Here is a 25031-nt window from a genome sequence, read left to right on the forward strand (position 1 = left end):
AAAAATGTATTCTTTAAAGTCTGGTATTCATCTAACCTTTCTACTTTTAATTGGTAAAATGAGAAAACAAGACTAGTTGATCTCTAAGGTCCTTTCTAGCTTACATATTCTACAATTCTAAGCGGACATTTTTACTATTAGGCTGCAAAATATTGGGAAGACAATCTGTCACTGAAACTTGTGGGCTATAATATGAGATAATCACCACCAGATGGCGCTATTGTCTTCAGGTGATGCTCACACGGGTGTTTCCAGACGACTGACAATCATGGAATTGAATGCACTGTAAGTAATCATGGACAGTCTAACCTCATTCATTTTCCTGCTGAGGAAACGGAGGTCCAGAGAAATTTAATGATATTTCAAAGGTCAAGTCAGGTTAAATTTTCAAAATATTGTTTTCTTTTAATAAAACTAAATTATTAAAATCTAAGGGTAAAAATAATTGTATCTTAAGTTTTAAAGCTGTTCAAAACTCTCTTGATGAATATTCAGAAGTATAGACCTCAAGGTTATGAAATAAAGATGTACTTCTGGATCGTCATTTGAAAAGCAAGTTCTAGGTGATTAATGCAATATTAAAGTACTGCTAAACATAATTAATAGATTATTCATAAATATGTATCCCATTTAATTATAGGAAACAAACTAAAGCTGCAAAGCAAAACTGAACTGTTTTAAGATCTGTAACTCTGTTTTATGATTTGCTCATATATTGCTATTTATCTTAATCTGAAGTAACTCCCTTCTTACCTTCCCCTCCGGATCTATTCAGAATCAGATACAGTCCTAGTAACTCTTCCCTCTGGCAATGATTTATTTGGCTACCTTGGTAGGCACTGAAAGATTATGATGTGAATGGTAACTTCTAGGGTTGAACAGTGCACAACCAACACAACTGTTCATAACAGCTCTGCTTGCCACTGAGACTTGAAGCTCAGAAGGAAGCATAAAAGAAGGCCTTGTTGTGCCTGGAAGCCTTCCAATGAGCTAATCTTTTGTAATTTGCTTCTTAAGACACTGGCTACTGATGTTGAGCAAAATAATTATCATCCTAGTTTCTGCTCCTTGCAGATTTATGCCAACATGCTTCCTAAGCACTTCCTAGATGCTTTCCTCACAGTCATAAGAGGTACAATCTGTCTGCTGCATGAAGTGAGAGGAGATAAAATTTCCCTCACCCTTCCTCTGCCAGGCATGCCTGCTCTAGCCATGAGATCAGCATATAAAAGACATGGGCAGCCAGTGGCTTTTGTCCAGGCATAGTTGTCTTACAAAGTCAATTAGGAAAAGGTCAAAATAAATACAACATTATTTGATTTCAAAACCTCAAACACAGAACAGGGCTTTAAGCAATTACATACAGTGATATTTTTCATAGTCCCACTCAGCACAGTTCATTTTCTTACAGTACATTTCAACTATCAATGAAGAGAAAAAAATCCTATCAGCAAAATTTCTTTAAAATACATGAAAGTAAAATTTCCACTAAAAAGAAAATCAACAACAAAAAGGCATTTCTAGAAAATCGAATGCCTATTCATAATGTCTGATTTCAAGGTAGAAAGTTTAAACTGCTAAAAATTTGACTGCTTGTTAGTGAAAAATAAAAGTGCTGCTTTTTGTGATCTGATGGTTCATTTTACGTGCATATCTTAATTTCTCTACTTTGGCTTTACATTAGAAAGATTCTAATATATAGGTATGATTATAATAATAATGCAAGTTATTCTCCACTCAGAATAGTTTCAATAACAGAGCATGGCCAAATACCTTCTTAGCACTTCAATGTAGTATAGCTATTAAGAAAATAAGCCTTGAATAAAATTGATACCCCAACCCCGAATAGCCAAAGCAATCTTGAGAAAGAAAAACAGAGCTGGATGAATCAGGCTCCCTGACTTCAGACTATACTACAAAGCTACAGTAATCAAGACAGTATGGTACTGGCACAAAAACAGAAAGATAGATCAATGGAACAGGATAGAAAGCCCAGAGATAAACCCACGCACCTATGGTCACCATATCTTTGATAAAGGAGGCAGGAATGTACAGTGGAGAAAGGACAGCCTCTTCAATAAGTGGCGCTGGGAAAACTGGACAGGTACATGTAAAAGTATGAGATTAGATCACTCCCTAACACCATACACAAAAATAAGCTCAAAATGGATTAAAGACCTAAATGTAAGGCCAGAAACTATCAAACTCTTAGAGGAAAACATAGGCAGAACACTCTATGACATAAATCACAGCAAGATCCTTTTTGACCCACCTCCTAGAGAAATGGAAATAAAAACAAAAATAAACAAATGGGACCTAATGAAACTTCAAAGCTTTTGCGTAGCAAAGGAAACCATAAACAAGATGAAAAGACAACCCTCAGAATGGGAGAAAATATTTGCAAATGAAGTAACTGACAAAGGATTAATCTCCAAAATTTATAAGCAGCTCATGCAGCTCAATAATAAAAAAACAAACAACCCAATCCAAAAATGGGCAGAAGACCTAAATAGACATTTCTCCAAAGAAGATATACAGACTGTCAACAAACACATGAAAGAATGCTCAACATCATTAATTATTAGAGAAATGCAAATCACAACTATAATGAGATACCATCTCCCACCAGTCAGAATGGCCATCATCAAAAAATCTAGAAACAATAAATGCTGGAGAGGGTGTGGAGAAAAGGGAACCCTCTTGCACTGCCGGTGGGAATGTAAATTGATACAGCCACTGTGGAGAACAGTATGGAGGTCCCTTAAAAAACTAAAAATAGAACTACCATATGACCCAGCAATCCCACTACTGGGCATATACCCTGAGAAAACCAAAATTCAAAAAGAGTCATGTACCAAAATGTTCATTGCAGCTCTATTTACAATAGCCCGGAGATGGAAACAACCTAAGTGTCCATGGACAGATGAATGGATAAAGAAGATGTGGCCCATATATACAATGGAATATTACTCAGCCATAAAAAGAAACGAAATTGAGCTATTTGTAATGAGGTGGATAGACCTAGAGTCTGTCATACAGAGTGAAGTAAGTCAGAAAGAGAAAGACAAATACCGTATGCTAACACATATATATGGAACTTAAGAAAAAAAATGTCATGAAGAACCTAGGGGTAAGACAGGAATAAAGACACAGACCTACTAGAGAATGGACTTGAGGATGTGGGGAGGGGGAAGGGTAAGCTGTGACAAAGCGAGAGAGTGGCATGGACATATATACACTACCAAACGTAAGGTAGATAGCTAGTGGGAAGCAGCCGCATAGCACCGGGAGATCAGCTCGGTGCTTTGTGACCACCTGGAGGGGTGGGATAGGGAGGGTGGGAGGGAGGGAGACACAAGAGGGAAGAGATATGGGAACATATGTATATGTATAACTGATTCACTTTGTTATAGAGCAGAAACTAACACACCATTGTAAAGCAATTATACTCCAATAAAGATGTAATAAAAAAAACTTATTTCCAACAGCAACAAAAATAAAAATAAAATTGATACCCCAAAGTCCAAATCGTACACAAACTAAAATTTCAGAAGTGTTCTTATCACCAACTTTCCATCAAATTCCCATCACATTTAGCTGTTCTATAATAGTTCCTGAGGCCACTGAGACAGCTTCAACCAGTGTGCTGATCCTTCCCAGCTGGCATCCCAAACCCTCGCTGACTCACACCAACTCCAGGGAATTGGGTTTGGGAACTGCAGCCCAGTTCCAGGACACTCCTCCCAAGTTCTGTCACCAACAGTTTAGCAGGAAATGGAGTAAGTTTTCCCCTTTATGAGAGTTTAATTTTCCTTTTTAGCTTTCCTTACCCTGAGACAAATCATGTTTCCTAATATGACTGCAATATGATCATAACCTGAACATGGCTTACTTGCCCATTGCTTTCTCTTCCTTAAAAGTACCTGCCCCAAACAATGTTGTTTTAAGAATCCACATTTGGCTTCATTTCTAGTGTTCTTCCTCTCATGCAGTCCCTCTTTTTGTGCCTGGCCTTTGTATCATTCATTCCTGTTTATTCACTCCCTTCCACAAGTCCAATATCTCTTTCCTGGTTTTCCCTGACCTGCCATAAAAGCCCTGTCCAGCCGGGGGTCCTGATTGAGTGTTCAGGATCCCACCTCCTCCCTGCCCTTTTCCAGTGTATATCTGGGGAAGGAGAAGAACGACATTTCACTCCCAACTGAAAATAAAGACCTTTGCTTAAGTGTGTGTTTGTACAGGATGGTAGTGGGAGCTGGAGAAGCTCTACAAAATGGAAATATTTTCTTTAACTGGTTCTCAACCTTTTTTTCAATCCCAGTTGTGATGGCTAATATCATGTGTCAACTAGGTTAGGCCACGGAGTGCCCAGATGAAGTTGGTCAAACATTATTTTGGGTGTTTCTGGATGGGGTTAACATTTACATTGGTGGATCTGAGTAAATCAAATTACCCTCCATAATGTGAGTGGGCCTCCTTCAATGGGTTGATGGCTTGATTAGAACAGAAAGACTGGCCCTCCTATGAGAAAGAGAATTCCACTGCCCACTGCCCAACTGCCTTTGGACTTCAGACATCATCTACAAAACTGGCTCTTTCTGGCTGACGGCTTTTGACCTGGAACCTCGGCTTTCTTTGGGCCTCCACAACATCAGGCCACCCTAGAGATTTTGAATTTACCAGCTTCTATAATCACATGAGCCAATTCCTTAAAATGAATCAGTGACTCAATCAATCAATCAATCAATCTTTCTCTCTTTCTCTCTCTCCTATTGGTTCTGTTTTTCTGGAGAACCCCGAATATTGCCCCAAACCTTCTTTACTGGGTCAGGGGAAGTTTGTCATTTGTGTGGTAGAGAATTTCAATAAGGTGAGCACATACCTTTAGCAGAAGGTACCTGATTCTTGAAGGGAGTTATGTGTAGTTAGAGAAAAGCTTTTATTAATTTTATCTGCCCTATTATTCCCTTGAGAGTCACTGCAATGGAAGGTATTGCTTATAAAAACAGTACACATTAGGAACACGTGGGGTCCCCTGTTAACATGGAAATAGAATGTGCTCCGCATGTCACACATGGCTACTTAGACTCACACTGTGCGTATACACATCCCATGTCCTGGTCTTAATTCTCTAATAACTGACAATCACAGTCATGAATTTTTCTACCCAGTAGCCTTAGCTGGCCTAAGATGATAATTCTGCTACACAGATAATGACATACATTAAGTTTAGAATATTAATACTTTACTGTGAAAGTTTCAGAGTAAGGGTTTTTTTGTTGTTGTTATTTAATATGTCTATAATGTTTAAGAGAACCATATACTAGATAATCTGATGGGCCTTGTGATTTCAATTTGAAATATCTAGGATTTTATATTACATGAGAATTCACAGAACTCTATTAGGTCAGTAAGTATTTAGATTCATTAGGGAATTCAATTTGTTGCATTTTAAGTTTGATTTATTAGATTGGTAAGAGCTGCTTAAATACCTAAGAAGAAAATGCTTATTAGGATTGGAGGCTGCCCTTTCAGGTATATAAAATGCATGAGATAAAATCAAATACATAAAATTTATAAATCAGAGGCCAAAGTGTTAGAGACTTAATTAACAGAGTTTTGATACAGAAATAACTCTCAAGGAAAGTTTAATCTGTTCCTTGAGCTATATAAACATTAATCACAAAATAAAACTTGATCTTATTTTATATAAAAATATTGGACTTATAAACAGAAGGACAAAATGTTTACGTTGAACTTAAATTCTTAGGTAAGTCCAGGTTTTAACATTGATAAATTGGATACACTGAATGTTCATTTAAAACCCAACCCTGAATGGTCTTTTCCAGGCACAAGGCCTCTCTCAGACATTATATAATAACTCACACTGGTAGCCTGGGAGCCTCGAGCGGCACAGAAGCAGCAGGTTCTCTCAGCGGCTGCAGAGATTATCTGGCTCTGCGTTAGTCCCCAAACCCTCACCTGCCCCCATCGTCTTTGACTCTTGCTTACTTTTAAAGAGACTTCTAGCACTGTATAGTGAGGTAACAATGGGGAATAATCATTAGCTCAACTCATATCCTGGAACAAGATTTGATCTATGATCATCGCTAACACCTACGAAGCATTTACTGTACGCCAAGCATCTAACATGTGTTACCACATTTTTAACCCTCAAACAATCCTCAGGAAGATGTTGCTACTACCATTTTACAAGTGAGGAAACTAACGTAATGACCACATTTAATACCAAGGCTCTATGTGCATAATTCACTACTAAATTTTATTTTGCAATAAGCCTTTTATAGTGAGAAAAGTACTTTCACCCTTTTCAGGAAAATAAGGGGTAGCCTTCTAAATAAATACAAAGAATCTTTTCAATAAGAAACAATATAAATTGCGTACTTGTCCTTCCATATGGTATCCAATTCAGTCTAGTTCCATGGATACCAAGAATTCTGTCCCAAAGAACTGGACCACTTACCTCTGAGAGTATTCTCTCTGTATATACAGTGTACACATATGGTGGCCACTCAAATTAGGAGGCCTTTTATAGCTTTCCAGTTTGGTTTACATTCTCCACTATAGCTTATTAATAGCTGCACTTGCTTTGATCATAATAATCAGGATCTATGATCACAATGATAAATGCTTTCATACTTACAGAGTATTAATTACCATAACCTCAAAAGAGTTCTCAACTTCGCATATAGGAAACTGAAGCAACTCGCCCAGTGCAATTGACAGAAGCAATGCCAAAAGCAGAACGAGATCCCTGGACTGCCCACACCAAAGGCGGTGACCACTCACTGTGCCTCACATGTAGGATGTTCCAGACTTATTATTAACATTCTTTGGAAACATAGTTCTTGGAAAAGCCTTTAAACTGTGACTGCTGAAAGGCATTTTGCAACCACTGCCCAATTACAATATTTTTTCAAGTTTAGTCCATGAGTCAAATCCCTGTCTTCCTTCACACCTCCAAGGGTATTATGAAATTTCTTACACTCAGATCTTTGGGAACAGGTAAGAGCCATGCACAGACAGGAAAGAAATCACTAGCTTAACTGTTCAAAGACAGATTCCAGATTCTTTCACTCTTGCAAAACCATATGAAAAGACGGGGTGGATAAGTTACTAGGAAGTATTAAAAAATAGTGTGTCACAGGAGATGATGAATTTATTACATAAGGATGTTATCTGTACATTTGAATGAGCAACGTTGAGGAATGAACTTCTAATTTAGCGGTACAACATAATTTTATATCATGTCAGTTCTACAGAATTTTACATTTCCTGTAAATACAGACTGTACGTCTGCTCCAAAATTTATTGCCTAGATGTTGCCTTGTAGGTGGTTCAAGTAAAAAATGAAATGAAGGAATACGTAGATAATTTAACTGAAACTGAAGACAGGCAAACTATAAGTAATTTAGACTGCATTTTAGACACGGTTCTTACTAACTGTACCTTGCATATAATAAGTTTACTAAATATGTTATTTGACTTTTTAAAAAATAAGAATTAGACATAAATCTATATTATGATCTATAGGATTCTTTACTGACAGAATTGATTTCAGATTTTTCTTATGCTGTAATGATTATATTTTTCTTCCTGGCACTCAAGGACAAGGATAATCTCTATTCCCACAACCAGAGTTTTCTTATCAAATCTATCTATATATCTATATTTTTGAATTGCTCTGTGAGCAAAACTGAGAGGACCATGCCTCCACATTTTGATCGACAGCAGTGTTTCACAAAAAATTTTAAGCATTTGCCAATTTCTTTTGTGACACTTCAGTTTCCTTGGAGATTTTTTTTTTTTTTAACCCCGCTGTGACCTTTCTATGCCTGACCTGCACCTAGTACTTCAGAGGTTAAAACACCTGTGGTGCAGTACACTGTATCAACCAAGAGGTGGCAATCTCTCAACACACTAAGTCTCCCCTCAAAATTTCTTCTACGTTTTAGATCAAGACTTTATCAATTCTTTATGTTCCGTTTGTTCACAATAAGTCTAATTATTTTAATAATTTACTTAACAGAAGTCTAATTATTTTAACAAGATAACCACAGACACTGGGATCCCTGGGTACTTTAGATTCCAGTGTTCAAATGTGTTTAATTTTCTTTCATTTGCAGGTCAATAGGTTTTTATTTCCATGAGACAATAGCACCCTACATATCTTGTAACCCATAGGTACATTTTTCCAGAAAATTTTGAGTTTATACTTTTAAGAGTAGCAATAAATAAAAACATTAAAAGTTCATTTTATCTATGTGCTAGGCATCACCAACAGTTTAATTCACTGAGGATTACTGACTTGCTTTAATCCATTAATTCATCAAGTATGTATTGTTATCTATTATGGCCACCGTGTGCTCGACTCTGATACAGAGTCTAAGTTGGCTAAGCTTACTGACTGGCTCTAAGGCTGTAGAGTTTCTCTCTAAGCACACAACGCATGAGGAAATTGAAAAAAAATCTCATCTTTAACTTTTCACTTTGTTACTTCTATATTCTAAGTGATACTAATTATCTAAGAAGTGCTTTGAGACCTTGGGGAGATAGGGACTGGGGTAACACTAAAGTGGTTGATAGCACGGATGCCTAGATTTGAATCTGCCACTTCCTGGTATCTGACCACGGATGGTAATCTTGTGTGTCTCAGTTCCTCTCCCCCCAAAAGTAGGTAATTATATAGTTACCTCATAGGATGGCTTGGAGAATTAAATATCTTAATCGATGGTAAGCCTCTTGACGGTGCCTGGCATTGTGTTATACACATGTCAGCTACCATCATTTTTTTACTCAGGTGGAGACCCAGAAAAACCAAGCTACATAAAACTCGTATTCAATAAACTCCAGATTTGAGGGTTCATGACTTCCTTCTAGCACGGCACTGAAAATTTCCAGAAAGATCAAACAATGACCACCCTTTCTCATTCAAAATATGGACACAGTAGTTTGTCTTTCCTGACTTGGTTTTTCGAATAGCTTTTTCTCTCAGAGGCTGGCCATGATATCGTGATAAAGAACCCAAATTTGATGGTCCTCCCAAAGCAGTTCAGCCACTCCCCCCAAACCAAGGGAAAAAAAAATTTTTTTAAGAACAGGCAGGATTAGAGGGTATTGAGAGGGGTAGGAGAAGAAGAGGATGCTGGGGCAGGAATAAGAGAAACTCCAGGGCTTCCCTGGTGGCACAGTGGTTGAGAGTCCGCCTGCCGATGCAGGGGACATGGGTTCGTGCCCCGGTCCGGGAAGATCCCACATGCCACGGAGCGGCTGGGCCCGTGAGCCATGGCCACTGAGCCTGCGCGTCCGGAGCCTGTGCTCTGCAACAGGAGAGGCCACAGCAGTGAGAGGCCCACGTACCACACACACACACACACACAAAAAAAAAAAAAAAAAAAAAAGAGAGAAACTCCAGAGGCTGAGGAGGGGGAGGATGTCAGGACACGACCACTTCAGCAAACTCACTGCCGGGCCGCCCTCAACCATCTGAAACCTCCTAATGCCTGGTGTCTGGCCTCCCAGACTTTAGCTGAGGATTAAAATGGGAGCCCCAAGCAGCTCCAGAAATGTACTGAATGGTACAACTAGGCAATTCTTCTCATGTAAAGTTACCCTGACACAATCCATCAGCCTCCACTCACTCACCCTGCACGTGGTACCAGTCTGCACCTGGTACCAATCTGCAAGTTGCCATCTAACTTCAGAGAACACTATTTCAGGAGCCACTCCTACCTCCTCCAACTACCAGTATTCTCAGATGCAGTTGCTGCCTTAGTGAGAATTAGTGCCCATAACCTATTGGACCAGAAGTGTGAAAGCCTGTTTGGGAGCCAAAGCTTTACTTTACACTGCACTTTAATGCTCAAAGCTGATGACAAGCACTGCGATTTATTACTTAAATTCCTCCAGCACTGTTTCCATCAGTAACTAATTGTTCCCCAAAGCAGTGCTGCATTCCTAGGGAAACTGGAAGGTTCAGTGCCTGACAGGCTGGAATTCATCCAGTGCTTTTATTAACAAATAGACAATATGGTCCTTTCTCAACTATCATATATTCCTGAAGAGCAACATTTAAAAGGCTCAATGGCAGAATGAGCAAATCAGTTTTAAAGTTCACACATTCTCTGCTTCCTCTACGAAAAATTAATAACGGCATTAAAGTCGGTTTTAACAAAATCCGGCTGAATGCTGCTACGTGTCTCTAGAACCTTGCTAGTGTGGTCTGAAGACCAGCAGCAGCATTGCATTGGGACTTAAGAAGCAGAATCCTGCCCACCCACCTCCACCTAGAAACCAGAATCTTTTTTTTTTTTTTAATAACATCACCAGGTAATTAACATGCCCATTAATGTTTATGAAGCAGTGGTCTAGAAGAGAAAGTTTTATATGAGGACAATTATTTCTGCATTTGTCTATCCTTAATTTCTTAATTCATGTTCAGATGCTATTAGGTAAGTGTGTTTTTCATAAGAACCTTAGATTTCACTTACATTTGAAAATGCATTTGATCTGACTCACCCGGCAGTAGTAGCATTAGGTGCTACAACCTTCTGACGCTTACTACGTGTCAAGCACTATGCTAAGTGTTCATGTATTAACTGATTCTTCCAACAACCCTGTGAGGCAGGTGATGTTAGTTTCGTGTGAGGAAACTAAGGCACAGAGAGACAAAGGAACAAGGCTGTGGAGATAGAAAGTTGCCAAACCAGGATTCCCACCCAGGCAACCTGGCTTCAGAGTCCATGTGCTAACCCCTCTGCTCTGGGTCTTGTTGCTTGCTATACTCGGGCAGAAACATGCTCAACAGGAGATGGTTTGGTGTAGATATGACCAGAACATCAGGTACCAATCAAGGAAATGCCAGCTAATCACAGGGCCTCTGGAAAAACTGCTTAACTTTGCCGTGGGCTTCTCCCTGGATTCAGGGTAGAGTATCCCTAAGTCTAGCTCAAGGCCCATAAATTCAGGAGTATAAAAGAAATACTCCTTCTGGGATGTCTAACTACTTCCTACACTCCAACAGAAACAGAATAGTGTTTTTCAATATGTGTTTCCTGGAACCCTGGGGTCCTTCACAGATACCTCGAGAGCCTAACTAGTTGTTCTCCCTACCAGCAGCTCCAGCAGCTTTGATGTTAATGAATTTATATATATTGGAAGTTAAAATAATAATTCAGTTGACAAAAGACTACCTTTTTCTAAAAAAATAAAAGACTGAAAATCACTGATTTTTGAGGATTTGGCTGACTGTAGACTAGTGATTCTTTTTGGAAAATTTATCACCAGTACTGTGCATATATAAGCTAGAAAGAGCGCAGCAAAGATACTAAGCTTTTTTTTTTTTAATTTGGCACGTGGTACCACTATTTCCTCGTACCCCATACTTTCCTAAAAATATTATACAGTATATATTTGTTCACATAGATTTGTTTGAATTTACATTTAAAATTTTGTTTTGTAAAGCCTCAGTTAAAGATAACTGATGCAATATTCTAAAATTCATTTCTAACACCAAAATAACTTGAATATTCTTTTAAAAACTTAGTCAATTAGATTTGGTTTGCAGAGGCAACTAGCTCATCAGATTTTCATTCAGTAAATACTTAATATCACAGCATCAGGACAGGGACAGAATAAAATGAAAATACATGCAGAACCTTTCATAAAGAAGTTTCCAAAACCCAAATGTTGGGGTTGTGGACAGAATACACACAACGCTCCTACAAATCAGCAAGAAAAAGACACAAAGTCCAACCAAAGAAATGGGCAAAGGATATAATTCACTGACGAAGGAATACAAATCATCTATAAACAAGGAAAAGATGCTCCAATTCCCTAGAAATAGGGAGACGCATATAAGATACCCTTCTTACCCATAGGATAACAATTTTAAAGGCTGAGAATATCTAGTGGTAAAAGGGTATGAGGAAAAGGCATTTCAAACACTGTCAATGTGAGTGTAAATCTGTCCTCTATTTTTTGGAGAGTAATATAGTATAGTATTTTCATTTGTAGGAATTTTCTTATCAAGACACTTCCACAGCTATATATAAGATACATATGTGAAGGTTCATTGCAGCATTGTTTATAATAGGAAAATCAAGACTGGGGAAGGGCAGGGGGTGGGGGAGACAGACAGCCCAAATGTCCAGTGCTGGAGGTGATTAAATAAACCATGGTACAGGCATACCTTGTTCTACTGTGCTTCGCTTTACTGTGTGTGTTTTTTTTTTTTTAAACAAATTGAAGGCTTGTGGCCACCTTGCATCAAGCAAGACTATTGCACCATATTTCCAACCACATTCGCTCACTGCCTGTCTGTGTCACATTTTGGAAATTTTCATAATATTTCAAACTTTACCACTATTACTATATTTGTTATGGTATTAGTGATCTTTGATGTTACTATTGTAATTGTTGTAGGGTGCCACAAACCCCACCTATATGAGACAGTAAACTTAACTGTTGAAACAAAGGATTTAGAATATTACATAAAACTAATTGAGAAAGCAGCAGCAGGGGTTGAGAGGACTGACTTGAATTCTGAAGGAAGCTCTACTCTAGGGAAAATGCTATTAAACAGCATTGCATACCACAGAGAAATCGTTTGTCAAGGCAGAATCAATTGAGGTGCAAACTTCACTGTTGGCTGTTTTAAGAAATTACCACAGTCACCCCCATCCCCAGCAATCACCTCCCTGATCAATCAGCAGCTACCAATAGCGATGCAAGACCCTCCACCAACAAAAAGATGACTTGCTGAAACCTCAGGTGATGGTTAGCATTTTTTAGCAATACAGTATTTTTAACTGTCATGTATATTTTTTTAGACATAATGCTATTGCACACTTAACAGACATAAACACTGTACAGTGTAAATTTAACTTTTATATGCCCTGGGAAACCAAAAAATTTGGGTGACTTGCTTTATTGCAATATTCACTTTATTGTGGTGGTCTGGAACTGAACCCATAATATCTCCAAGGTATGCCTGTACATCCATAAAACAGAGTCTGTGCAGCCATTTAAAAGTTACCATCTTTCACCAGTTCTAAGATATCCTAGATTTCAAAATACATCCTGATATAACAGACACTAAAATGTGAAAAAATTGCTTGTGGCCATTAATAGATGCCATCAATTGTAAGATACCCCCAATTTCAGAGATGCTAACGCGTAAATCAAAAAACGTGTGCCTCAGATCGACGATACGGATTTCAGCTTTAAATATTCTCTTAAATATAAATTTATAATAACTAATATGGATTAAAAATATAACAATAATTAACGTATAGAAAAAAGACTTGGATAATTAAAACCAACTGTTAAGAGTGAACATCTTCAGAGGTACAAGCTATTAGGTATAAAATAAGTTATAAGGATATATTGTACAACATGGGGAATATAGCCAATATTTCACAATAACTATAAATGGAGTATAATGTTTAAAAATTGTGAATAATTACATTGTACAGCTGTAATGGTACATTACATGTACCACTGGTACATCAACACTGTACTTCAATTAAAAAAAAAGAGTGAACACCTTCAAGGAGCAGAGTTCAGCTGTGATGGGGTAGATGGAGGGGGACATAACCTCTTTGATTAATTCTTTAGAAGAATGATATATTTTTTAAAAAAATTAAACAATATAGCACAGGGAGATCAGCTCAGTGCTTTGTGACCGCCTGGAGGGGTGGGATAGGGAGGGTGGGAGGGAGGGAGACGCAAGAGGGAAGAGATATGGGAACATATGTGTATGTATAACTGATTCACTTTGTTATAAAGCAGAAACTAACACACCATTGTAAAGCAATTATACTCCAATAAAGATGTAAAAAAAAAAGTAAAACATACATATAAAACATGCAAAAAAAATTAAACAATAAAAACACTGCCTAAGTAGAAAGGTTTGAGGTATTCAAGCATCGTGAGAAGATGACTCAAGTCATATATATTATAGTCACTTCCTTAAGATTTCACCTTCTTCTCCTTGTGGCAATTGCCTCTTAGGACAGAGGCTATAGTGACACTAATAATATACCCCACTCCTTGTGTTCCTGCCCTATCTACAACCTCCCAGTTCTCACAACAACCCAACAAGACAGATGCCTCCATTAATGAGCTGCATTGGGTGAGGTTCTTTTTCCCCAAGTCACGCAGCTGCTGTGGGCAGTTCTGAATTCCAGATCCAGATTTTTCTGGCCCCAGAACCCAACCTCTTTCCATTTCTGGGCTACTATCATTACCATCTATATCTTTAAGAGGTTGCTCTTCATCCTTTGCTGTTCCTTTTCCTTTTCTGGCATTTCAAATTACTTTCTTTTTTTGTGCTACATTGGTTTCAGTTACTTCCAAGCTAAAAAGCTAATTTATTATTAAATATCTTGAAGATTACATTCTAATTAACTAAAAATTAATGCAGTTCCTCTTTTCAAGCAATTCTTCCCCTCTTGGCCATTCTGAGAATTTGTTCATTATAAACTCTTTCACTTTATATCCACACAGTATTTTTCCAGCTTTAACAAATCGATTCTATAGCCAAAGACAAAATGCTATACTGAACACTTTCAAGTGCTTTTCTTTAACAGGCAGTAAGTAGCTGCAGCGTCAAGAAGAGAAATAAGCAATCAGCGCACAACCCAACAGTCACCAAGTAGCCCAGCCTGGGAGCCAAGAGTCAGCACCTTCCAGCCCTCCTCCCACACGAGGAGAGGGGAGGAAACTGAGAGCTTAGCCAGTCCCATTTTTTTTCCATTTGACCAAAGGTTTTAACCCCAGGTCTAAAACTTGAAAGTCAAGGAGATTTGTTCAAGTACATTTTACTTACTTTCTACTCTCTTCCTTTATGGTTCTAACCCTTCTGTGATCTCTCCCACAAAGAGGTTGACATAAAAACTTGGGCTTTGACCTATACTGTCTATATTAATACTTTTTGCTCTAAGTAGAAACTGTTAGAAATGAGAAGGACTGTAGGGGAAAAAAAAAAAAAAAAGAAGTATCAGGAAATATAAATTCTAAAGACCTATGCCACCAACTGCTAAGATGCATTATATTTCTTTGGGTTATTTAGCATTCTTTGGGGAAATGGAATGAGGGTTTCAAAAATTAATGACAAGCGCTTCCCTGGTGGCGCAGTGGTTGAGAGTCCACCTGCCGATGCAGGGGACATGGGTTCGTGCCCCAGTCCGGGAAGATCCCACATGCCGTGGAGCGGCTGGGCCCGTGAGCCATGGCCACTGAGCCTGTGCGTCCGGAGCCTGTGCTCCGCAACGGGAGAGACCACAGCGGTGAGAGGCCCGTGTACCGCAAAAAAAAAAAAAAAAAAAAAAAAAAAAATTAATGACAAGGTCTGGATTGGAGGTAAACCAGGAGCCGGATGTTATGCAGTCCTGCTCTTCCACTCCCTAAACACGCACGTGCGCGCACACACACACCCCTCTGATGAAAGCAAGCTATCAGGAGTGCAGGTGAAGATATATAAGTAAAAGAGGATTGTCAGGCTCCAAAGGATACTTCCAAAGGCCTGCAATAGAAGGAACTAGGTAAGGGCTCACCTGAATCTTTCATGGGGCAGAGGGCGCACTGCATGCCCCAGGCCTCTCCATACAAACAGCAGCACTCAGTATATGTTGTCTGCTTGCCAACAAGAGGCCGGCTACACACATACTCATCACTCAGATGTTCCCAGCACAGATCTTGGTAGACATCGGTTTCTTCAATTTGTTCTGAAAGGGAAGACATGGTTCCATGACAATTGCACTGTTATTCCTATTTCATAAACACTGTGGTAGAAGCCAGCGAGTCTCAAAGTTTCCATCCCTATTTCTAAGAGTGACTTCCAAGCAAAAGTCTGAGGCCAGTCTGGGTCTTTCCATGGATCAAACCTCTGTCATCTCCAACTGGGTGTCACTCCCATCAGCTGAAATTCAACCTGCCCATCATGTTCCAATTAAATCCTTCCCTCTGTTGCTTCCATCATTACATAAAACCCTCCACTGTCTTGCCTGTACTTCATAATCCTGATGGACTTCTTATTCTTCTGATCTTTGATGTTTCACATTTACTTGTCTGTCAAATCCTACTATTTCTTTCTACATAAAATTTTTGGGATTCGTCCTTTTTCATCCATTTCATTTGCCGAAGCCCTGAACTAGTAATACTTCATCCTAGGGTCCTTAACGCGAACCTTTCTACTTTCCAATTGATTTCGACCAAAGCTGCCTCCTGAACGTGCTGATACACTGATCAATTAAGCCACTGATCAGTCAGTGGCACATTACCTTCTCGGGGATGAACAGGGATTCCTACCGATGGACTTCAGAGTCCTCCACCAATCTGATGAATTCTGCCCTCTGCTCTGTCCAGCCTCACCTGTGTCCTCCAGTCCAGTCAAGCAAACCTAATTATTTTTCCCTCAACTTACATCTTCCTCAGTTGCCTTCAATGGTTCAATGTGATCAACCCTCAGACACTGAACAGCTCTGCCATCTGCTCAGCCACTCCGTATTCTGTTGTCCATTAAATCAGTGTATGCAAGGTGTTAAATCTCCTACATATTGATGATACGCATCTTATTCTTTCTCTTAGCATCTCATTTTAATTATTTCAAAATACCCAAGGAATCAATTTTTTAATTTTCCAACAGCTCACATTTCAGTCAAAAGGAAAACCTTATGACATTTATTTGGACACAGACTGGCATCTCATATCCAAACATACCATGTGATTCAGTTGGTCGGATACATCTTTTTTCCGAAGCATCCAGGACCATTGGGTGGGTACAGAAGCAGTTATAAGAGCCTTCTGTATTAACGCACTGGCCATCAATACAACTGTTGGGGTCTTGACACTCATCTATATCTTAAGAGAAAAAAAGTGAAAGAAAATCAGCAATCAGCTGCACCTCATACACTTAGCCAAACTTAATACACTGCTAAATTTAGTCCAGATTCCAGGGGCTGCCACATTTTAATCAGCTATACGTCATCATCCAAAAGAGAACAGCTCCGACTATAAAAATGTTAAGTTGTATTGATTGGAAAAATAACATTGCCCTACAGCTGCTGACATTAAATAAGGAAAGAAAACATTTAAGAACAGGATATGCTTAGAAATTTAAGATAAAATGTCTCTTTATGACAGTTTTTAAATTATTTCCTTTTGCTATGTCTTTCTGCCTAGTGTATATGGTTTTCTGCTTAGGCATTAAAGTCTGGGTCAGTATTTAAAAATGACTTTCAGTGCATGGTATGAGTGATGAAACAGGAGGCTCCCCAGACCAAAAGAACACTTCAGTTATACCAGTGACCTGAATTATAATTCTACATTGAATATTAACTCTTTGAAATCTATTCAAATAGTAGTATGAAGAGTTTTTATTTTCTTAAATATTGCTCAAGAAAAAGATCCATAAAACATTTACAGATCTTTTCAACACATGATTTAGATTCAAAGAAATTGTTTTTATATGTAGCATTACTTATTTTTTCCATGTATTTGCATAGCACATCACACTATATCCTCTTAAAACTTACCAAAGCACTGCAATTTGATGGGATCATAGTATGTCCCCTGCTTACAGTAGCATTCATAACCAGGCTGAGTGTTCAAACAGAAGCCATTTTTGCAGATTTCCTGTCCAAAAAGTAGGCATTCATCTGCATCTATGGGGGAAAAATGGAGAAATATTTAGAAAGAGGAGTTATTTGGGGATTTTCAGTTAAATAGAAGAGTCTAACCAATATTGGGCAAGTTAGATATTGTAATATTTATATTACAAAGAGTCTTAAAAACACAGCAATATCAAATTCTTAAAGTTAGGACTAATTCACAGAGGTAGAAATATAATCAGGCTTCTCTGTTTAAGGAGCAATGCCCAAAACATTATCAGAGAAGGTATATTTGTAAATAGAGCTTCGGAGATGCTACCTTGTATCTGATGAAATAGTCTACGGGTTCCATAATGGCACCAATAATATTCTCTGAAGAAAATAGCCTTTAAGACATGTGTCTTTCTAAAAATGTATATTTTGGCCCATTAACTAGTTGAGATGAAGAAAACTCCCACGAAGAGTTTGATGCAACTTGATGGAAGTCTTCTTTCTTGATAATGAGCTAATGAAAGCACAGCTGCTAAGAATGCTGGCAGACCCATTCCTCCACAGAATTTACAGAGCTTATTGTCCACAAACCTCAGTTTACTCAATGGTAAACTGGAGATAAGAGGAACATTGACCTGATAGGATTGAAAGGATTCAATGAGAAAGTCCATGCAGAGGACTCGGTATACTCTCAAAAAGTGTGATCTATTGCTTTTGTGCAAGTATTATTAGCATCATTTCTAACATTTTAAAGCTAATGTCATCTAGTCCTCATTTAAAAAACTGGAGACTTCATAGATAAATTGCTCAAAGTTACACAGCTGGAAAATGGCAAAACCAAGTCGACAATATATGACTGTTTGAATCCGAATCTAACATTCTTTCAACCATTTACAGCACTGCTAAGATAGGGTGAAGAGGAATTTATTTTTATTTTAAAAAAGAGGATGACTTTATGGTGAAATCAGGGCTCCACTTCACAGCACAAAGTGAAATTTAACTACATCTCTGAAAGAACATAGTATATGATATTTGCGAATTTGAAAACCGTTAAACACATTTTGCCAACTAAGTCCTGTTATTTCACTGAATTAAATCATAGATGTACTTAAAAAGACACATATGGAATTTCTTATCCAGCTGCTGAATTATACCATGTTAGTAAAACACTGGTTTGAAAAAATGGATAGACAATAAAAATGTTTTTAGTCTGTTTTCCAGCCACTTAACAGTTTTCAATATTAAACTGTAAAGAAAAAAAATCACTTTGTATATAAAAGGTCATAATATCTCTATCACTGAAATGTTAAAAGTTAGTGGTTAATGAGGAAGTACTCATATCTGTAGTTTAAATTTCACCAAAGTTAAAAAGCTGCACATTTATTTTAGAATTACAGGCTAATAGCATTAAATATATAAAACACACATCTACTTTTGCTTTCTTCCTTTCCATTCCTTATTATTAATCTGTGGCCATTAGTAAATGGTCCTAGCAAAGTAGGATGCTTTCTAAAAAGGCAAGAACCTTTGCTTTGTTGATGACCATTAAAGGCCAACATGATGATGGTCAAATTTGTATTGGTCCTAACATATGATTTCTGATATAATTCTACAATGAAAGAATGAATTTATTAAGTACAGAATTTTGTGTTAAGTACTTTTACATATGTTATCTCATTTAATCCTCATGATAACGCTTGAAACATTATTCCTATCTCAGAAGTGGAAACTCAGAATCTTAAGTGAAGTCCCACTGTCATACAGCCTTAAGTGTTCTAACGCCCAAGCCACGGTTCTCCCTAGAGTCCATTGAAACCTTCTTCCAATGGTAGGATTCAAGGCTTTGTAATTAGTTTCCATGGCTGAAAAGAATTCTTCTTCTGCCTAACCCAAGCCACGCGTTTACCTGGATGTCAAATATGCACACACATTGCAAACTAGTTTCTGCTCGATTCTGACCTTTATAGTTCTCGCCATCAACGTCGTAAGAGGATTCTCCAGTGGGGACAAAACCTTTCCCTCTAGGACACATTTCCGTGAATTCAGCTGATTTCAGGAGAGATAAGGGGAAAAAGAAGTTGAAAAAAAAAAACAAACCAATATCTTCCACGAGTATGTTTTAAATTCAGTTTTGCTTTCTCAGACTCAGAGACTTTAAGGCAAATCTTGCCATCTAAATTCAGACAAATAAATTCAGTACAATCTCAAAAATTACAGACTAGGTGCAAATAAACCTAATGACTTCGTAAGTATAATTTACAAAACACCTTGCTAGTTCACCCATATATTATTTACACATGTTTCAGCTATGGGTACGATGGTGTGTTATGACCACTCCATTACTGTGGTCTCTAGTATTTTCAAATTTCAATAAGAATCCAAAATCCTAGCTTAAATCTGCAAGCTCCAGTTAGGAATAATGCTGTGTCATAGTTAGCAAAAATGATGAGTTTTACCTTACAAATGGAATAAGACTGAATTATCTTTCTGCCAAAATATTGTATGGAATATCACTATAACAGCATATTCTGTGAGAAACAGAAGTTTAAGAATTCATACTGAAGTGGGATAAGGGTGTGGGTCCAGCCCTGAATGAAACCCACTCTAAGGTAATCTCACTTCAATTAGACAATGGCAGGTACCACTAGATGTTACCATTTCAAGGCTTCAATAACCCAAATGAGAACATTCCAAGGCCCATGAAGACCACACAACAAATACCAGTATGAACACAGCACTTAGCTAATTCTTACCAGTCCCCAAGACCGGGCAGGGGAAAATCTCACAGTTATCTCCCCACCCAGCACCAGAGGTACAGCAGCATTCTTGTTTGGTGACATTGGGGGCCAGCACGTTGTCACAAAGACTGGCGTCGTTTAGATTATAGTAGCACTCTTTCTTTTCTTCTTTGGGTTGATCTACTTCTAAGTCTAAAAAGAGCAGAGAAAGTAAAAAAGAGTGTTGACAGGATACATCAGATCCACCTGTATCACAACGGAATTGAAAACACAGTGGTAAAAAAGAGTGGACGTGCCAATGCACTTCATTTACAGAAAGCTGCTTTCCACTTTATGTTGGATTCTTCCACTTCAAGATAAAAATGCACGTGAATCCTGAATTTTGGTGGATTTCTAACCCACCCCAAGAGTTTAAGTCTGTCAAAATCATTTCCTTTTACCTTAACCAATTACTTTATTCTTGTAAATTTGGCTGTGAGTACAGTTTCCATGTCTGTTTTCTTGCCAAACACAGGGTCATTCTTTACTGAGCTAGAACACCTACGTAAATCAATGAAAATATTCCCCAACACTGGACCAGAGATATGGGGCCACACATAATATTTAACCCTTAGATGGTTATAGAGATAACCATGCCTCCCCCACAAATTTTCTAAACAGTACAAAGCAGAAGAAGACAAATAGAAAAACACTGCAGTAACCTGAGTCTATTAAAAAGAACCCTTTCATTACTAGAAATCTACTTACAGTGCTGCAAATATATGATTCTGAATGAAACAATAAGAGCCAGCTAATCCTCGGGGTAGAATTTCAAGGCTGGGTTCTAGTCCCAGCTCAAGTGTGTCCTAAAGAATACATTGATATATTTCAACAGAGTCTGTTTAACCCTCTGTGATAAAAGTCAAGGTGATATGATAGAATACAAATGATAAGAACAACTCCACCTACTTTCAGTTAATACTAAAAATGATTTAATTCCATCAGATTTGAAGTCTACAAACAAGTTTGTGCTTTTCAAAAATGATAAAAAAAACTCTTCCCTACTAAATGCTATAGAGTTCAAATTACTGCCTATGATCCAGTTGGAATTTCTTATTTTAATTTTATGCTATGTCAGATAAACTGACTACTGCCGTCACAATTACTTAGATTAATACTAATGAAATATTTTCATTAGAACTGCTATCTACAGATTCTTAACCCAAAGAAACTATAGGGACAAGGGGATAACATTTGCCAGTAAGGATAAGACTTTAATCTCAATACCTACCTTTTAAAAAAAAGTTGGCAGATCATTATACTATGAGGAAAGTTTAATGATTTATCTTCATAATAGTTTCCTATACATTTACTTTGGCAGGGTCAAACTGACTGTGGAAACCTGATTAATATGTCATATAACAAAGGTATTCTTAAAATGTAAGTTCATAAAATTCTATCAGAAGAGCTACTGCCCTTTGTTTCCCCTTATGGCAGTAAAAGCAAGCAAAGCTTCGATGTATATATTACTCCCAGAATGCAGAATATCAATGAGAATGTAAAGGATCCCTCTCACCCTTGATTCTGGCTAATTCTCAGATTATTCTACCTTTGACAATTCAGCTTGGACTCTAACTTAGTCTTAATAGCTGATGACGAATTCAAACCTAGAATAAGTGTCCAGGAAAAAACTGAAATGCGGATTCCTATGCAGTTTATGAAGTGGTTTTAAATCATTTCCTTGTGTGTGAAATTGGATAAAACCTGCCACATCCCTCGTCTGAACTAGCTTTTCAAGTGTGCAGGGGACAGACGTGTGCTTTGCCTGCTTTCATAGAATGGATCGCCATCACCAGTTCATTCCCTTCAGGAGGGGCTCCAAGCTCTTACACAGGGTATTATTGAGGAAAATTAAGGGTAGGTATTTTAAATTAATATGAAATCAATCATGAACGCTGTAAAAAATTTTATAAACTTTCTCCCAATATGAGTGAATAAACTGACAGACTATTACTATGGACAATTCCACTCATTTTATTCAGTTTGCCTAAAACACAGTTATTAACGAATGCACTTAGAAATATAAATCAAGTCAGCAACACAACTAGAGTTTTGCCAATCGGGTTTACAGTCTATGTTAAAAGAGTGCTCAATAATTGTTTTTCTCTTTGTACAAAGTTGTAGATATGTCACAGTTTTTATTACAATATGGAAACACTGTACAGTAACACTTCAATGAAGGCTGCTATATTCACAGGTAATTAGAGACCACAGGGTTCTGAGTCAAAAACTTCATATACATTTAAACACTATTTCTACCATGTTTTTTTATACTCACAGAAATAAAATAGTTTTTTCTTTTTTCTTTGGAAGGAAACTCAAAGGTGACTGCATAGGGAAATAATCAATACCACTGTATTATTCAGGTTTTACATTGGTTATTACAAGTTTTGCTCTTATCTTCTTTCCAAGCAGTTTGAAGCTTCCATGTTTACACAGCTGAAATTGAGGGTTAGTCAGGCCCTCATCCATGTTTGGAAAGAGATGCAAATTCCTTTTAAAAAAACTGGTCCACAAAGGTCACTCTGTGAAAAGCTACAATTTCCTTATCTTCTTAACCTTTAAATAATTAACCGCCTAGAGCATTTTTCCACAGGGGGAACACTCCGATCAGTAAAGACATGTAATGTGATTTCTTTAAAAAATCTCTATGAGCTTGTCACTGTCGTTAGGGGAGAAATTTTTCTATCACAAAATAACTTTAAAAGATCAAATCAAAAGTTATAGAAGGTGCCAAGCTCAGAAAAGAATGAATTCTATTTTTCGGAAAGATTTTATTAATAAGGTTAGCCATACTTCATATCTCATGCCATAGACTTCTAGGAAATATATTACTTCACCTCCAGTATTTTCAGATTTGATTTTTCAATATGTATTAAGGGGCTTCCCTGGTGGCGCAGTGGTTGAGAGTCCACCTGCCGATGCAGGGGACACGGGTACGTGCCCCGGTCCGGGAAGATCCCACATGCCGCAAAGTGGCTGGGCCCATGAGCCATGGCCGCTGAGCCTGCGCGTCCGGAGCCTGTGCTCCGCAACGGGAGAGGCCACAACAGTGAGAGGCCCGCACCGCAAAAAAAAAAAAAATATGTATTAAGAGGTTAGCTTAACATCTGTGTATAAAAAGCAATGTGTATATTTTAATGCCAGGGGTATGTATGGCTGGTGATAAGAAATGAGTTTTTGGACCTCTCATGTGTGTGCCTTTTTTGAAGAAACTTTCACAGATGCCTTTTCATGTGATACACAAAGTAACTCCATGAGCTAGACGGCACAGGTTATAGAGCATCCTCACTTTTTGGAGGAGAACATTTAGGTTGGGTCCAATGTCCAGTGCCTAATGCTTTCCCTAAACCTCTTCTATGGGGCTCAGCTTCTTAACATTTCAGCGAGCATGAGTTTGTTTTGCTTTGCCTTTGCCCAGGGGCCAGCAGATAATCCTGCTGATGTAGAGTTCAGTGACAAAGCAGCATGCAGCGTGACCCTCTTCCCTTGCTCTGAATATTTAAAGACAGGGTTTGAGCAGCAGGTACCACTGGTGAACTGCCCTTTCTAGAAGCTCTTCTCTCTTGCTTCGTCAGAAAGAAGAGGATGTGGGTGTGCACTTACAGGATTATTTCCTGCTTTAGTCTTTCCCTAAATATGTCTAATCTTAGGTTTGCTGTTGGAGTGGGGAGATCTGGAACATTTCTTTGGTTAGAGTGGACACAAACATTCTAAATGGCCCTTGCCTTTGCTTTCACTTTCCATTTGCAATATTTTCTGAAGGCCTTCAGATGCCAATCCCCTCCATATCCTTCTGAGACAGGATGACGACAGGGACCCAAGAGTCGCATCACAAATACGTGTGAGTAAACAATGCCCCCAAATGAAACACCTGCCCTAGTCCTGAAAAAGACATCAATTTATAAAAGTCTGTGTCTGTAATAATGTTCAGCAAATGACTTTGAATAGGATTACTCAGTAAGCTTTATTCTCTTTATTTTAAAAATCACCACAGGCACTAATGTTTTAGTATATGTGCTGCCGAAGCGAGCACAGCACTAATGTTTTATACCAACTCATAATTTTATGAGAAAAAGCATTCCAGTGTAATAATCCAAAGGGAGTAAAAGAGAACTTGGAAATTCATTTTTTTCCCCTAGTTTTCTCATTCAAAGACTTGGAAGATGAGAAGTGTGTATGTGTTTTAAGTGGAATTTAAAAGAAAGCCATTGGTGAGTTTCAGAAAATAAGCACTGACAATAGGAATGGACTGAACATGAAGGGATGCAAATAAAAAGGAAGATCATAGAAAGATGGTAACTTCAGATAGTAAAAGACGTGGACGAAGTCAAAATAAAGTTTAGAAAGTGAAGTACAAGAGCAAAAATACTTTCAAAGCAGTGCCTGTCCTTAAAGAGGTCAATCAGGTGGTCAGGTATGACAGTATAAGGAAAGCAAGCTGGGTGTGTAAGCCACACTGTAAAGGGTCAGGGGGCAAGGCAATCGTGGAAGGCTGCCTGGAGGAGCTGACATTTTGAGTCAAGTTCTTGAAAAATAAACTTAAAAAACATTGGCTAGACAGTAAGGTGTGACAGAGGTGAGGAGGAATAAAAAGTACAACTCTCCTTAGGTCTGTGTGGGTAGAGCG

At 38.1% G+C, this 25031-nt stretch overlaps 1 protein-coding gene across 12 annotated transcripts in view; it reads right to left on the reverse strand.

The window, feature by feature from the left end:
• Positions 1-25031, reverse strand: part of LTBP1 (latent transforming growth factor beta binding protein 1) — a 461631-nt gene that overhangs the window by 15900 nt on the left and 420700 nt on the right. For all 12 annotated transcript variants that reach the window (XM_060026845.1, XM_060026844.1, XM_060026842.1 and 9 more), the window contains 5 exons: positions 20378-20554; positions 19584-19670; positions 17559-17687; positions 16744-16884; positions 15579-15749 (listed from right to left, as the gene is read on the reverse strand). In XM_060026845.1, coding sequence (XP_059882828.1) covers positions 15579-15749; positions 16744-16884; positions 17559-17687; positions 19584-19670; positions 20378-20554 — 705 coding nt within the window. The remainder of the gene's footprint in view (positions 1-15578; positions 15750-16743; positions 16885-17558; positions 17688-19583; positions 19671-20377; positions 20555-25031) is intronic.

This window comes from Delphinus delphis, chromosome 12 (genome assembly GCF_949987515.2).
Source record: "Delphinus delphis chromosome 12, mDelDel1.2, whole genome shotgun sequence".
Classification (NCBI taxonomy): domain Eukaryota; kingdom Metazoa; phylum Chordata; class Mammalia; order Artiodactyla; family Delphinidae; genus Delphinus; species Delphinus delphis.